The 14,165-nt window shown below is 40.5% G+C and overlaps 1 protein-coding gene across 3 annotated transcripts in view; it reads right to left on the reverse strand.

The window, feature by feature from the left end:
• KLHL29 (kelch like family member 29) overlaps nucleotides 1-14,165 on the reverse strand; it is a 549,854-nt gene that overhangs the window by 312,518 nt on the left and 223,171 nt on the right. For all 3 annotated transcript variants that reach the window (XM_084826507.1, XM_084826506.1, XM_084826509.1), the window contains one exon: nucleotides 8,398-8,708. In XM_084826507.1, the coding sequence (XP_084682633.1) occupies nucleotides 8,398-8,658 (261 nt within the window). In that variant the 5' untranslated portion in view covers nucleotides 8,659-8,708. The remainder of the gene's footprint in view (nucleotides 1-8,397; nucleotides 8,709-14,165) is intronic.

The raw sequence follows: 14,165 nt of genomic DNA on the forward strand, positions 1-14,165 counted from the left end.
AGACTACCGTAATGCGTTCTACCTTTGAAGATGGTTCGGAAATGGCACTTAATTCAGAAAGCAGAGGCTAGATTATGAACTGGGACTGGACAATGTAATTGTATTAGATTGATGCTAGACCAGTTGCATTGGTTCTCCCAGTCCATTTCCTGGAACAATTCAAAGTCCTGGTTTTGACCTTTAAAGCCCTGGAATATGGGAATAGACTTCCTATTTCTGCATATACCAACCCATATGTTAAGGTGTTCAGTAGAGAGGCTTCTGCAGGTGCCCCACCTGTCTAAAGTGGGGTAAGGGGTGGCTATCAGAGAGGGGGGTCTTCTCAGTGGTGGCATCCCAATTGTGGAATGCTCTTCCCAGAGAAGACCGTCTCATTCCTTCTTTGTTGTCTTTTCAGCACCAGGGCTTTTAAACTTAATTTAGCACTACTGTGTGTTTTTATCTGGCTTTTATGATCTTGCTTCTTTTTCGTCTTTGTGTTTTCATTAATATATTCTTTTATTTTTGGTATTTTCCTTTTATGTAAACTACCCTGGAAAATGCAATTGAAGGACAGTATAGAAATTTCTAGAAATAAATATATAAATTAACATCCACAGATCAAGATTTGAGTCATTACACTGAGATGGCAGAATGCACTCCTGTCTATAAACATCACAAGAAGTTACTAAATAAGAACTTGTTTTTCTTCCCCTCCAGAGATTAGGATATTTAAGATTATGATGTTTAAAAGCAATATGTCCCAGAGAGGAATAAACCTCCCTCTCCTAAATGGTCTGGTGGTTACTGAGCATCACATCACGGCTTGGGAATCCTAGATAGGGCCTTATAGCCAAAGGTTATATGTTGTAGTACCTCATGAAGCCAAGACTTGAGGCCCAGGTAGCCACCCTACAAATCTCTTTGGGGAGGTACAGACTTTCCCAGAAAGCTGCAGAGGGTGTGTAGAACTAATCTGACTACTTTTGCCTCCTAAAATGCCTGAAAGAGCCAACAGTGCTTGGATGCAAAGCTGAATCCAAACCATCCCTGAAGGAAGTGGCAAGATGTTGTTAACTGTGGCTTCCTGGGTGGGCTTTCCAAAACAGCTACATCAAAGCAGGAAGGCTTCCCAAGTGTTGTATTTGTATGTAGCAATGTATGCCTTTACCACCCTAGGTGGACACTTGCAGGGTCTGCCTCTAAATTTCCAGGCAGTCAAATGCAACAACCAAAGATGAGGTTGGAGAGCCCTGATGAATCAGGTCTCTTAATACTCCCAGGGATCCATCATTCATTGTTGGCTTATGAACAGACATCCGCTCCACCTGTACTCAGTAACAATGTTGGAAGCCAGCAGTCAGTCCTTAACCAATCTGAGAGTACTGAGTAGTATGGCCAATTCATTAGTCCATATGAATGTAGCTCTTGGCAACAATAAACAAACAAACAAACAAACAAACAAACAAACAGACAAATGCCCAAGTAGAACCAGGGCTTGTTATTGCAAAAACATTAACACTTCTGCCAGGTGTGATGTCTGCTCTGTGATCATTCTGGACTGCTAGCACTTCATCTATGTCAATGGGAAGAATGGCCTTCAGGTTAGGACAGTAATTGCAACATCCAAGTTCCAAAAGGAGCAACATGCTTGAAGGGAGCCAATGAGAAGGCAAGGTATATGCCTATTGGCTTGAAGGATCTGGATGGAGATGCTGGAGGATCTTTCTGGGGAGCAGGAGCACCAGCTGGAGGATTCCAGTGGCCTCAGCCAGCAGCGTTAGAAAGTGCTTCGATGGAAAGAGTCTGTCCTAAGGTAGTTTCAAGGACTTATTAACCTTCCCTCCCCTTTCCCCCTCCCTTTCCCTTCCTCTCTGTTGGAGCCCCAGAAAGAGACAGAGCAGGATCTTACAGCTGACTGTGGGGAGTCCCATTTGAAAAGCAGACAGGAATTTTTTTAGGAATCAATCCCAACAAAATATCCTGGAGAAAGAGATGGTCAGTTCTTAAGGGAAGAGGTGCCCTGAAAGCTGAACTTGGCAGTTTGCGGAGGAGGAGCTATCACACTGAGCTTTCCTTGGTGGGAAGATACTGAAGGGGCCAACAGTGGCCTCACAAGCAACCTGGATTGATGGGAAACGGTCTCTAGCCCTACACTGGTTGTGGGGGGAATGAGACCATCTTGACATAGTGGCTTTCTGACCCTTCTTCTAGCTGTAAAAATGAGAGAAACAGCATTTGGGTGGGACACTGCATCCTTTAAGAAGAGGTCGGCAGGCCAAAGTTGGATTTTGGCACTTCCTGCCAAAATGCTCCTCTCTGCCATGCTGCTTAGTGGGCTCAAGAAGCTTGTTCATGTCTTGATGAAAACGGGGAACGGGGGAAGAGTCCAAACTCTACGTGACACAAGGGGAGTGGCCTGAGAGTTGGTTTTAACATTAGCAAAGGTAGGAGTGAAATCATGTAAGGTAGTGCCCCAATTAGGAGCAGATCCTAAAGATCACTTGTAGAAGAAGTTGTGGGTATGAAGAAGACCCAACTCCTTACACCTAATCAAGCTCCCTTTATTGGAGGGGAAGAGCAGGAAAGTTGTAGGCCTAGAGCTCTACCAACACCAATAACTTAAGACATCTATGTCTTTCATAGTGATGTTGCCCCAAAATGCACTTTAAAAGAAAAAAAAAGAAACTATTCGGATGTCCAAATATTTATCCATATCCTTCCTCTTCTAATACAAGCATTGAATTCCAAGATTTGATCAGTAAACAGAGGAGGAAGCTACACAAATTTTATCCGGAAACATCAAGAAACAAATGATAATCTGCTTCTTTCAAAATATTTTATTTTTATTCCCGAGTGAGTAGGCTAATGACAGTATTCTGATGACAAAATATTATATGAAAAACTCCCTTCAAGATTACAATGTATCACATCGACTTTTTTGTCTGAAGAATCACTGTTTAGATCACTGATTCCTTTCAAAAACAAGAGCAGAGTTTATTATCACAGCTCAGCTTCAAACAGACTTAAACATCTGGAGGAGAGACAGCTCATCAACAGCCAACAGATGGACTTTACTTAAAATATCCAGGAGCAGAGGTCAAGACGAATGAAACCACTGTGCTGGCTTTGGAACTTGACTTCTGATCTCCAGACTAAACATATCCAAACAGCAACTACATAATGTCGAAGCTTAGTGAAACAGTACTTCAATTTGGCTGTTAACAAATGGAAATAATTTCTCTACACTGTAGTCATTTTTAAAATTATGTTTGTATTATAAATCTAGCCAAAGTAACTTTCTTTCTGCAGTACTAACTTATTTCTTATTTCTGGGACCAATGTAATATGGAAATGCAGTAAAAAATTTAAGCTTGACTTTCTTAAAATAACTTTATTGTTTCTCTTTCCCTTTTCTGCATCTGTTTTATTTGGCACTTACAGTTATTAAAAAGAGTTGGGAAAACCTTTTTCCTATCATAAAGTGAAAACCAGAGCTGCATTTGGATTCCCATTCTATTGCCGCAAACACTCCTAAAAATCTGATAGTTTTCCTTTTGTTCTCCAACATGATTTCTCTTTCCTAACCATTTTTATAAGTTAAAAAGGAACAACTGTTCATTAATTAAATATATTTATTAAATGATTTTTAAAACCTGCCAATTTAAGACCAGAGTTAAGGCTATCTCATGTTGACTCAAGCTCCACAAAGCCAGGAAACTGGAAACTAAAGCTGATGCCTTAACTGGCATGCCCCATGATCAGTGATGATGTTGTGCAATGTCACCAATTGTATTTACTTACAACTTACCCTCCATGCACCCACAGTTTTCCTGACTCATTCAGTCCCAAATCCAGATGGGGAGGATGGAGTGCCTGAGACCAGTAAAGATGCCCCATTTTGTCCTGGTCCTATGTTGCCTTATGAAGCATCTGAGCCTTACTCTTTTTCTAGAGGAATCCTCCTGTGAGTTGACCCATGAGAGTTTCTTGCTTACATCAGTACTTGGCAGGACAGGTTAAACAGAGAGAGGTAGCCCTCTTCTAGCAGTAAGGCTAGATGCTTAATAAGGCAATATAGGATCAGGTCAACGTGGGGCATCTTTGCTGACCAATGAAAAGTGTGGGTGCATGGAGGGTTGAACTTCTTTGTAATATGTAGTGTAAGAAGTCGAAGTAACCTCCAAAGAGCGGGCAGTAGACTTTGCCATTATGACTTTCCAAACAAAACCCACCCAATGGAAAACAAAACCCACCAGGCATAAAGAGCAACAAAACTAGACTTGTGATTTCAGTGTGATAGCAATGTGAATAATCTGTCATTTAGTGTCAAATCCATTGCTTGGCCAAGCAAAAGGGTTCAGCCTAGAAGAACTGAGCCAATATCTTCCTATCCAGAAGAGCATACAAAATATGGTATCTGGCTATGCACATCTGGTAACTGGAAACAGATAGGGCTGAAAAAGCTGATGAATAATTAATGGAATTTCCTAACCATAGCATCAAAATTTTTCTACCCTTCTTGCTAGTGGAAGCTGAATGGAGGTTAATTGCTTCTTGCCTACAACATGCTCCACTACCAATGAATTTGGAGGCAGATGTAAAGAAAGAACACACAGTCCTGGTCTTGAACTCTGTATATATGTTCTAAGTTTTGCGATGTAGGTAGGGTAGAAGATGGTTTATTTCACAAATCCAGCAAATGCAGTGTCACTCTGCAGGGTCTGAAGAGGCAAGCTGAAAGCCTTGACTGTTAATGGGTGTGTGTATGTGGGTGGGGGGGGGGACTTGTTGAACCTCAAGCCCTAGGGACTTAACCTGAAAGACTGGCTCTGAGCAGACTTGGAGACTTTCTATCAGTGAGCCTGGTTTAGCATCTCCCACTTCATGGTCTGGAGAGAGTTCAGAGCCACAGTCCATGCCATCCAAAGAAGAGCCTAACCTCTTCAAGCCCAGATTGAAGGCTCCCAAAGACGTTTTACATGATTGGTGGGGGAACTGAAGTATCATGGAAGGTATCGAAGATGGTTGGCTTAGTACAGGTTGTGTTGGTACCAAAGCTGGAAACTGATATCAGAGGTGGTGGTGGTGGTATCTCCTACAGTGCAGATGGCACACTGTAGGAGGCAGCAGCAGCAGGTGGTGCTGTGTCAGTATAGAAAGAAGACGGTGCATGGTTGTGAAACTAGTTTAGGCTGCTACAGTGAAGCTGACATACGAAGCGCTGTGGCTTTGGATACTCCTGGGACAGCTTCTGAAGCAGAAGGCAGGTGACACTAAGACGTCTGTGTAGATGCCGAGTATACACAAGAGCAAGACGTGAAGCAACAGTCTTCCAGGTAAAAGGGGAAATCCTCCCTAAAGCCTTGGTTTGATAGATAGCCCTCTAGGAGATCAAGACACTGAGCTTGATCAAGATACATACACCAATTCCCCTCACAGTACTTTACTAATTTACTTTATTAATCCCCATCAGTACTTTATTAATCCCCATCAGCATTGTAGGATGCCATCTACACATGTCCCAGGAAGCGTTTGTGGTCCCAGCAATCTAGTAGCTTCCAATCTAAGGCATGCTCACAGTTCCAAATGTGGAGTTGCAATCAATTGGGTTGTTAATTGTGAACTCTGTACCATAAATTGGTTCTACCTCAAGTGCAGCAGAGTGGAACAACCGGAGCACGACCCACAGCTGATGGGGTTGTCAATTTTTCAATGTTTCCTTCCAGCACAGAATCCAAACCTGGACATCTGAGGCAACACTAACAACTAGAGATGGAGTTCGCAGCAGGGGAGGAGGATGTTTAAGATACCGCAGCACTGGTTCAGGCTGGATCTGATCTTGTGGTAAAGACCCTGGGATGTACCTTCTGAAGGTCTTTGGAGGGCAAGGTTAAAGTTGAACTAGGGCTTGATACTGACACTGATAGTATGTTTATCAACATCTCTTTAACACCATTTTTTCTCCTGTGACAAACTGAAAGTGCTTTAGTCTCAGTCCTATCTTTTTAAGCCCCTTTCAGATATTTATAAATGAGTTGAATACACATTTATGTTTAGAGGCTAGAGCCGATCCCTCAGAAGCTGATTACACACTAGGGATGAAAGGTAATGTATTAGGAGGTATCAGCTTTGAGGTTGACTTAGATGCTCAGAAGAAGTCTTGATACTGTCACCGGCCAAAATCATATTAGAACAGGCTGCTACAAAAGCACTTTTAAAAACACACACAAATGGACATGAATGATTCTTTCTAGCTTGTTTCATTAATCCTTCACATTGAGGACAACACTATGCTGTGTTGTTCTCCCAAACAAAAGGAGACCTTATCTGACCATATCTGTCAGAACCAGGGATGCATCCTCCTGTCAATACACAATCAATCAATCAATCAATCAATCAATGTAACCCACTCCATCATAAGTTCTCAAGTGGAGGAAAACTACCCCATACCAAACTATTCCCACAATAATCACACAGCGGTGAGGCCACACTATAGAAATCTTTGTTGTTGTTCAGTCGTTCAGTCGTGTCTGACTCTTCGTGACCCCATGGACCATAGCACACCAGGCCTTCCTGTCCTGCGCTCTCTCCCGGAGCGTGCTCAAGTCCATATTCATTGCATCGGTGATGCTATCTAGCCATCTCATCCTCTGCCGTTCCCTTCTCCTTTTGCCTTCAGTCTTTCCCAGCATCGGGGTCTTTTCCAGGGAGTTTTCTCTTCGCATTAGGTGGCCAAAATATTGGAGCTACAGAAATCTACCTAACTATAAAAAGCTGAACACTTGGAGAATGTCTTCAGCAATGCTGCATTTGCAGTAGGCATGTGGGGAAATGATAAGAGAGGACAAATCACTCTACGCAAGGAGAGGAGAGCTCTAGAAAGTTCTGCAGATATCTGCACAAGCCAGGACTCCATGTGTGGTATTCTGAGATCACCAAAAAGACTATAAAGTTTGTAGGGAACAGTTCACATGGCTTGAACTGTTTTTACACTGGAATCCACAGGGCAGTGAGGGCAGAGCACATGTGAAACTGAGCATCCTGGAAAACATAGTTAAGAACTATGGGCAAAAATTGTCCCAAGCTACCTAAATATCTTGAACTTAAAATATAGAAATCTCATAGAAAACAGCCTCTAACCGACAAGACTATTCCTCACAGAACCCAGTGCCTTCCTTTTAGGGCACACTGCAGTTGCTTCAGTGTATACATTTGTAAAATATGACAATATTTTGGAGAAAACAGTCGTTTAGCAGCACTGGTATTCTGAACCAAGTGAGGAAATAGATTGTGAAATGATTAGGGCCAACAAGGAAATGGTTAAAATTTTACATGAGATATAATCAGAACATGGCTGTGCAGAAAGAAACAGAGTTGTTGAATAGGATGAAGTCATAGGACACAGCAACAAAGTGGGTACAGAAGTAAATGGAGGTGTGAATGTGGCTTCAAAGTTTCATGCTTGAGATATCTGGAGATGACACTGACCTACTTCCCATGTAATGAAAACCCAGAGCATGAGTTGAGTATGGATTGTCATTAAATCATTGCTTGTTGTTGAACTGTAGGTTGTCGTTACATGTGAACCCTGCACTATAGTTTAACTACGGGCTGTTAACCACAAACAACCCAGAGCTCATAACACAACAACAAACCATACGTTTTCTTCCTGGGTAGTTTAACAACCCATTAGTTAAACCACAGTACATGATTCGCACATAACAACAACCCACAATTCAGTGACAGCCCATACTCAATCCATACCCAACCCATACTCTGAGTTGTCATTACGTGTGAGCTAGGCCAGTGTCTTCAACAGCAACAGAAAGTTGTAAGTACTTGTGGGTGCAAAGATGAGAAGTTGTTGGGAAGAAATGTTGGTGATTTGTGCTCATGAGTGATATGCTGATCTTTTATAACACACTTTACTAAGAAGTTTTAGGAAGTAGTAATCATAAAGTGGAGAAACAGATAAGATTTACAGTTTACTGCACACTAACTGGGCCAAGCAGATAATCATTCGTACTGCTTACATCACCTTGTAACATAAAGGTATGTGCCGGAAACAAACAAAAACAAAATGGTCACATGCAAAATGAGAGGTGGTGGTGGTAAATATTTTGTTTTTATATTCAAGACTATTTTAACCAAAGTGACCAATATTTCAGATGCTTATATAATTTAAGCTTAGAAATGCACAGAAAAGCTTACTCAATTTGTTTCTGAAATTATTGTTGAATGTGTGTAATGCAGTAAGAGCTAAGGAAGCCTTATCAACACCTATGGTGCATCTACGAGAGCGAAATCCCAGTGCACTTATCAGGAGATAACATTATCTGAAAGCAAAAGTTGGTACTCTCAGGAGGTTGTCCTTAATTAGTCATCAGTACAGAGCACACAGAAGGTGAATCTTACTTTGGTTGTTGAAGCTGCAGAAGAGTTGGCCACAAGGGTGGTTATCACATCACTGTTCACTGTGGTACAAGCAACTGTGGCTGGAGCATGTAGTCGGGAGGGCACAATTGGCACAGGCAGAAGCCCTGGTCTATTGTTGCTATTGCTGTTCACTGTGCTGTTACAATTAGTGCTATTTGCATGATTCCCATTGGCGCTCCATTCCCGGCGGTCCCATCCTGTACGATAATCTCTTTCAAACCGGCTGTGGTGCCGTGACATCTCGGCCAAAGGTGGCTTCCCCTCTTCTCACAGGGATTTCCAGAGGTTGCCTATGAAGAACCAAGATGAGAAACAAAAGGGTGTGGTTAAATTATGCTTCAACAAAGAAATAAGTTCTGCTAAACCATCAGGGTCATTTCTCTGCTTTAACTCTTGGGCCCAATAAAGGGGCAGAATAATTCTATTTTGCAGCCAGCTTCAAGCTGCATTTCAAGAAGTTCTAATGAGAAATCCAAGGCAAAGAAAACAAAACCAGAATGGATCTGTGGTCCTCCAAGGAGGTTCCCCAAACTGCCCATTGAGATATCAGATGACAGTTTACAGACAATGAAACAGCACACCTGAAGTAATCTGCCACTTGAACTCTCAGTGAGGACCGTTAGCTTCTGACAGCAGGATTATATTTCTAGCAGCTTCCTAAAAATACTCCATTTGGGTCTTGTATTGCAAAAAACCATGGTGTTTGGGAGAAACAGTGCATAGGAATAATGCATAGAAGTGCTTCACTATGGCAATTCATTTGCTTTACACACTCACACATACAGCAGAATGGGGACAGTGACATTCACTTTATGACTACGAGTGAATTACAAATGGCAGAGAAATACTCTGGATTTAAAATAGTTAATACAAGCCTTACCATCAAATAGTAAATCTTGTGACAAAAGTATTTTTGTGTCCCTGCTTCTAATATAGTTTCTACCAACAATAAAACGACAACTTGCTGATCATTACATTTAGAAATTACTGACATGTATTTGGCTTCCCATGCAATTGTGTCACCAGTATCTGAAAAAGAAAACTGGTCTTATATACGGGGCTTTTTTTTTCTTTTTTTTTTAAACATTGTCGTTTAAGCTTTTAATTATATAATCAACAAAATAACATTGTCATACCCATTAAAATTTAAGTGCCTTCCAAAATGACCTAGTCATTAAAGTAATATTTCTGGAATACCCTAATCTTGTTTACCTTTTCCAGATAATTTACTTCCAATAAAGGTTTTAGGATTGGGTATTGTAAATGTGAGTGGTTCTTTATCCAAAAGGACAGCATCTATGAACTAAATGCTTGAGGAAACTCTTTTATATATGGGCTTATTGGAACGTCATGAGCAAATATAATTTGATGTAGAATCCCAGGTAATGCTTTTCCCTTCAAAATTCCTAAAACTCACCTTCTTTTCAGGAGAATCAATTTTCTGTAAGCCCCTCCCTCCCTCCCTCCACCTCCCATTCATTCTGACTTTATTTTAGTCCAATAAAATATTGTGTTCCAGTTATCTAGTTCAAGTCTGTGATAGGTTTTTTTTAAAATGCAATTCATTTTGATCTGGAAGTCATATTCATAGGTTAAACAGAACATTCAAACTAAACAAAAACAAAAACATTTGTATTATTATTTCTGAAGCAAATTTTTTTCCTAAAGAAAAGCAGAATGATACAATAATTCCTGATGGAATGCTCACAGTATCAGGACAGAGATATTGGTGGTGTCTAAGATATATGGTGGAGATCTACCCAATTTGGTGAAATTTCCCACATCCCCATTAGTCTCCCCATATCCCATCCCACATTGTTCAGGACAGCCCCTCAACTCTTGGCATAATCTTTTGGGGGGATGCAAATGGCCCCTTAAAGGTGGCCTAAAAATAATTTTAAATAAAATAAAATAAAATAAAATAAAGAGAGGATAGCCAACTTTCTTTCCATGAACTTACTTCCATTCACTTATCTTAGGAGCCAAGCCATGGGTTTTATGGGCTTTTGAATACAGAAAGTCCTTCCAGTTTTAATAGGCTGGCATCCCAGTTCTCCATAGGGGAACCAACATATGTCATCATCATCATCCCTTCACAATATTGACACACAGCATGTAGTATAGGTAATGGTACAGCCCAACCTGACCTCTTCTTATGTGCCACAGCACCAAATATTAGACTCTGCACAGATAGTATCATTGAGAGAGGTGGTAGTACACTTTCCTTCCTCCTGCTGCAAGAGCAGCACACATTTCCCCCAGCTTTTTTCCGGGGTGGGGTGGACACAAACCTGTTCTTCACAATTTTGTCACTGCCAAAAGCAATATCCCCAGACAAAAGAATCAGCACTGTTTGATTTTGTTCTGTTCCAGACACAGACATCTATATAGTAGGGATAGGTGAGAAATACGTTTGTTTCATATTTAATGCAAGATTACCCAATTCGCTGGAACTGAACGTGGACCTGAATGCAATTTGCGGTCAGAAATGCATACATTTCCAAGTTTGTGATGTGTTTTGCAAACAAAAGGAAGTGTTTGGCAACATGCACACTTTTCAAAAATGTGCAAGGAAAAATGCATACATTTCTAAAATGCACACAAACATGCTTTAGTAAATGGATGCATGCATACAAAAATGCATATATTTGAAAAATGTGTATGAATTTCTGTGCAGGGAAAAAATGGATTGTACAGAACTGGGAAGGTAGAAACTGGGTAGCGGTAGAAAGCTGAAAACCTGGACAAGATCGAGCATAGTCGATTCTCCTGTCCACATGTGACAGTACCCATTACACCACCAATGACAAGCAAAGCAATACAGATTCCATCCTTCCATGCCTGGCAATTTTTGAAAGTGTTGTTTTTTGTTTATTTTAAGTTGGTAATAGAAGAGCTCTTGTTCAGTGTGGCAAATGTTTTATAATCTTGTAATCTTTTCAGAAGAAAAATAGTACAAAGCTACATGTGTCTGCAACAAATAAATCACCATCAACAACTTTATTTTCCTTTCCTTTCTTCTTTTAGATGCCCTCTCTCACTGAAGAGCGAGCTAATTACAGATCAACTTGAATCATTCTCCACCCTGTTCCGAAAAGGAGCAGCAATTTGTACTGTGACTGTCGGCTGTAGCCAATGCATAAAGGCGAATGCTGCTCCCATTTCCCAGAAAAACCTGATCATCTTTACAAACCATTACTATAGGTAAGATTTGCAGATAAATTCCAGACCAGTTCTAGTTTGAGGTCATTGTTCTCTCCCCATGCTTACTCTAACAATTTTGTATCCTTTTATAAACTGACATAATAGCTGGTGCTACACTTAGCACACATATTCTGAGATGCAACGGCAACATAAGAGGCAATTGGGATTGCATTGCATGAAGAATGACATGACTAAAAACAAATGGAATAAAATTTAGCACTTAATATTTTATTTGTACAGCACATTTATCATAGCCATCTTCTTCCTCATACCAAATCCCCCAGACTTACTCTCTTGTAGGAGTACTATTTCCCCTTCATTTTCCTTTAGATCTGTCACTGAATACTTTTTCTCCAAGCTTCTTAAGTCTCTGTCTTTGGAGTTATAAATGTAAGTAAATATAGGCTTTCAGCCAGTCTAGAACTGAAGAACCATATTTCTCATGCTAACAGGGATTCAACTTTATTAAGTGACCTCAAAATCAAATGTCAGCTTTAATTAAATTAACCCCCCTAGAAAGTTTAGATTTCTGTTTCTATTTGCAAATGAGAATACAACACAAACACATATGACCACAAATAGTTTTACAGAAATAGCTGCTTCATTATCAAGGGGACAGACACACACGCTCACACACAAGTAAACTTACAGATAAGTACCTACACTGCATTAAAAGTTATCAAACAGTTACTTAGACAGGTCCTATTTTCTTTGCTCACAGCTCAAGTGAGATTTAATTTTTTACAAAAACGGGAGGTGAGAGCCTATCTGTAATCAGATCTAATGCCAAGAACTGTATCTGATCACTGTGGGAAAAAAAAAAATCTTCATACCAGCATCATTTCAGAGAGATATTAAAAAGTAGGGTGGATATGATTTTATTGGAGAATACCAGTGCAACGTGAAACACAACACTAAGGACAAAGATACTACAGTTCACGTCAAATGTGCTAATATTTAGACACATGGAAAAACTTTTATTCTAGGACTACAGCAGCACATTAAAACCAAATCAGCATGGCTTTTCTTAAAAACATGAAAAAGACATATTATGAAGTGTTAAATGACTATATATGTGCTGAGTTATGGATTTTATCTTAAGTAACAAAATATTCAGGTTTTACAAGGGCTACATACCACCAAACACAGGAGTTTCTGTTGAACCAAATCAAAGTTGGTTATGCTGCTGTCATCATGCTTTTCTAGGTGTTAGTAACTGTTTTGTACTCTATCCAAGCCAAAGCATTCCTCGTATTTGGAAACTACTTTCTAAACCACAAAACCATTTTCCTAAGTGAATCCCTAACACAGTGTAAACGTTATTACCCCACATTTGTTTTTTCTGACATTTTCACTGGAACATTTTTAATGATCTAAAAGCAGGAATCCTTGGCTGCTTCACCAGTGTAAGATCTATTAATGTTAATGGGATTTCTACCAGGGAAGCATTTCATGTATTGGGTAAATGAGATGGATGGACACAGTTTACTGTATAACTGTAATAATAAACACAGGCCAACATGTGAATGAGATGTTAGAACATTTAGGGAGCAATCCTATGGCCACTAGACACTGTCTAGAGGGCCATAGGATATGCTCATTTCTGGGAATTGACCTCGGAGCCCACGCTCTGAGGTCAGTTATGGGAAAACCAACCACCCCCCTCATCTGCACTGCTTCTGAGGCAGCACAGAGAAGCCCCCATCCTCCGTGCTCGGAAGAGGAGCATGGAGCGACTGAAAAGGGGCAGGGCTGGGGACGTTCCAGGGCGGGGAGAGCGGAGCTGTGCGTACGACACATCCAGTGTGTCGTACAGCAGCTTCCTCTCCTGGTCGCCCCAAAAATGGCTGTCTAGCGAAAAATAGCAAGGCAGGAGAGGCGCCTCTCCTGCCTTGCTTTGGATCCCTCCTAGTGCCTCTCCTGCCTTGCTTTGGATAGGTGGTCGCCTTCGATGATGGAGGCGGCCACGTATCTAGTTAGGATTGTGCCCTTAGTCTACAATCCTGTATGCATTACTAGGGAGTAAGCCCCATTAAAACACAATAGGACTAAATTCTGAGTAAACACGCATAGGACTGTGCTATCAGTGGTGTACTAGAAAGAATATGGAAGGCTTAAAGTTTAAGTCTGTAGGAAAAAACAGCAGTTTACTAACAAAAAGAGAGACTAAGTATCACAAGCCTTTTTCCACCAAAAGCAAATTCCAGCATGAACATCATACAATTAATCTTATGCTCTTGTGTAGTCTACCATAGCAAGAATCACATAACTACAGAGTAGCTATCAAGACTTCATCCCCGTGACCTATGCTCCTTGCCTAGAACACAGGTAAGATGGTCACAAATCCAAGAATTTTCCATCAAATGTAAAAATTGTAATGGATGGGATTTGGGGAAGAAAACAGCTTCTTGGTATGCAGTACCAAAGCTATTTAGGGTTTTATAACTCAAAAACAAGATGCTGAATGTTATATTAGATCAAGTCTGTAATTTTTCTAACGTAATTTTACAAAACTCCAAAAACAAATGTTTTTTGAAATTTGA

Source organism: Heloderma suspectum, chromosome 1 (assembly GCF_057233095.1).
Source record: "Heloderma suspectum isolate Gila_16-S chromosome 1, 16-S_ref, whole genome shotgun sequence".
Taxonomy (NCBI): Eukaryota; Metazoa; Chordata; class Lepidosauria; order Squamata; family Helodermatidae; genus Heloderma; species Heloderma suspectum.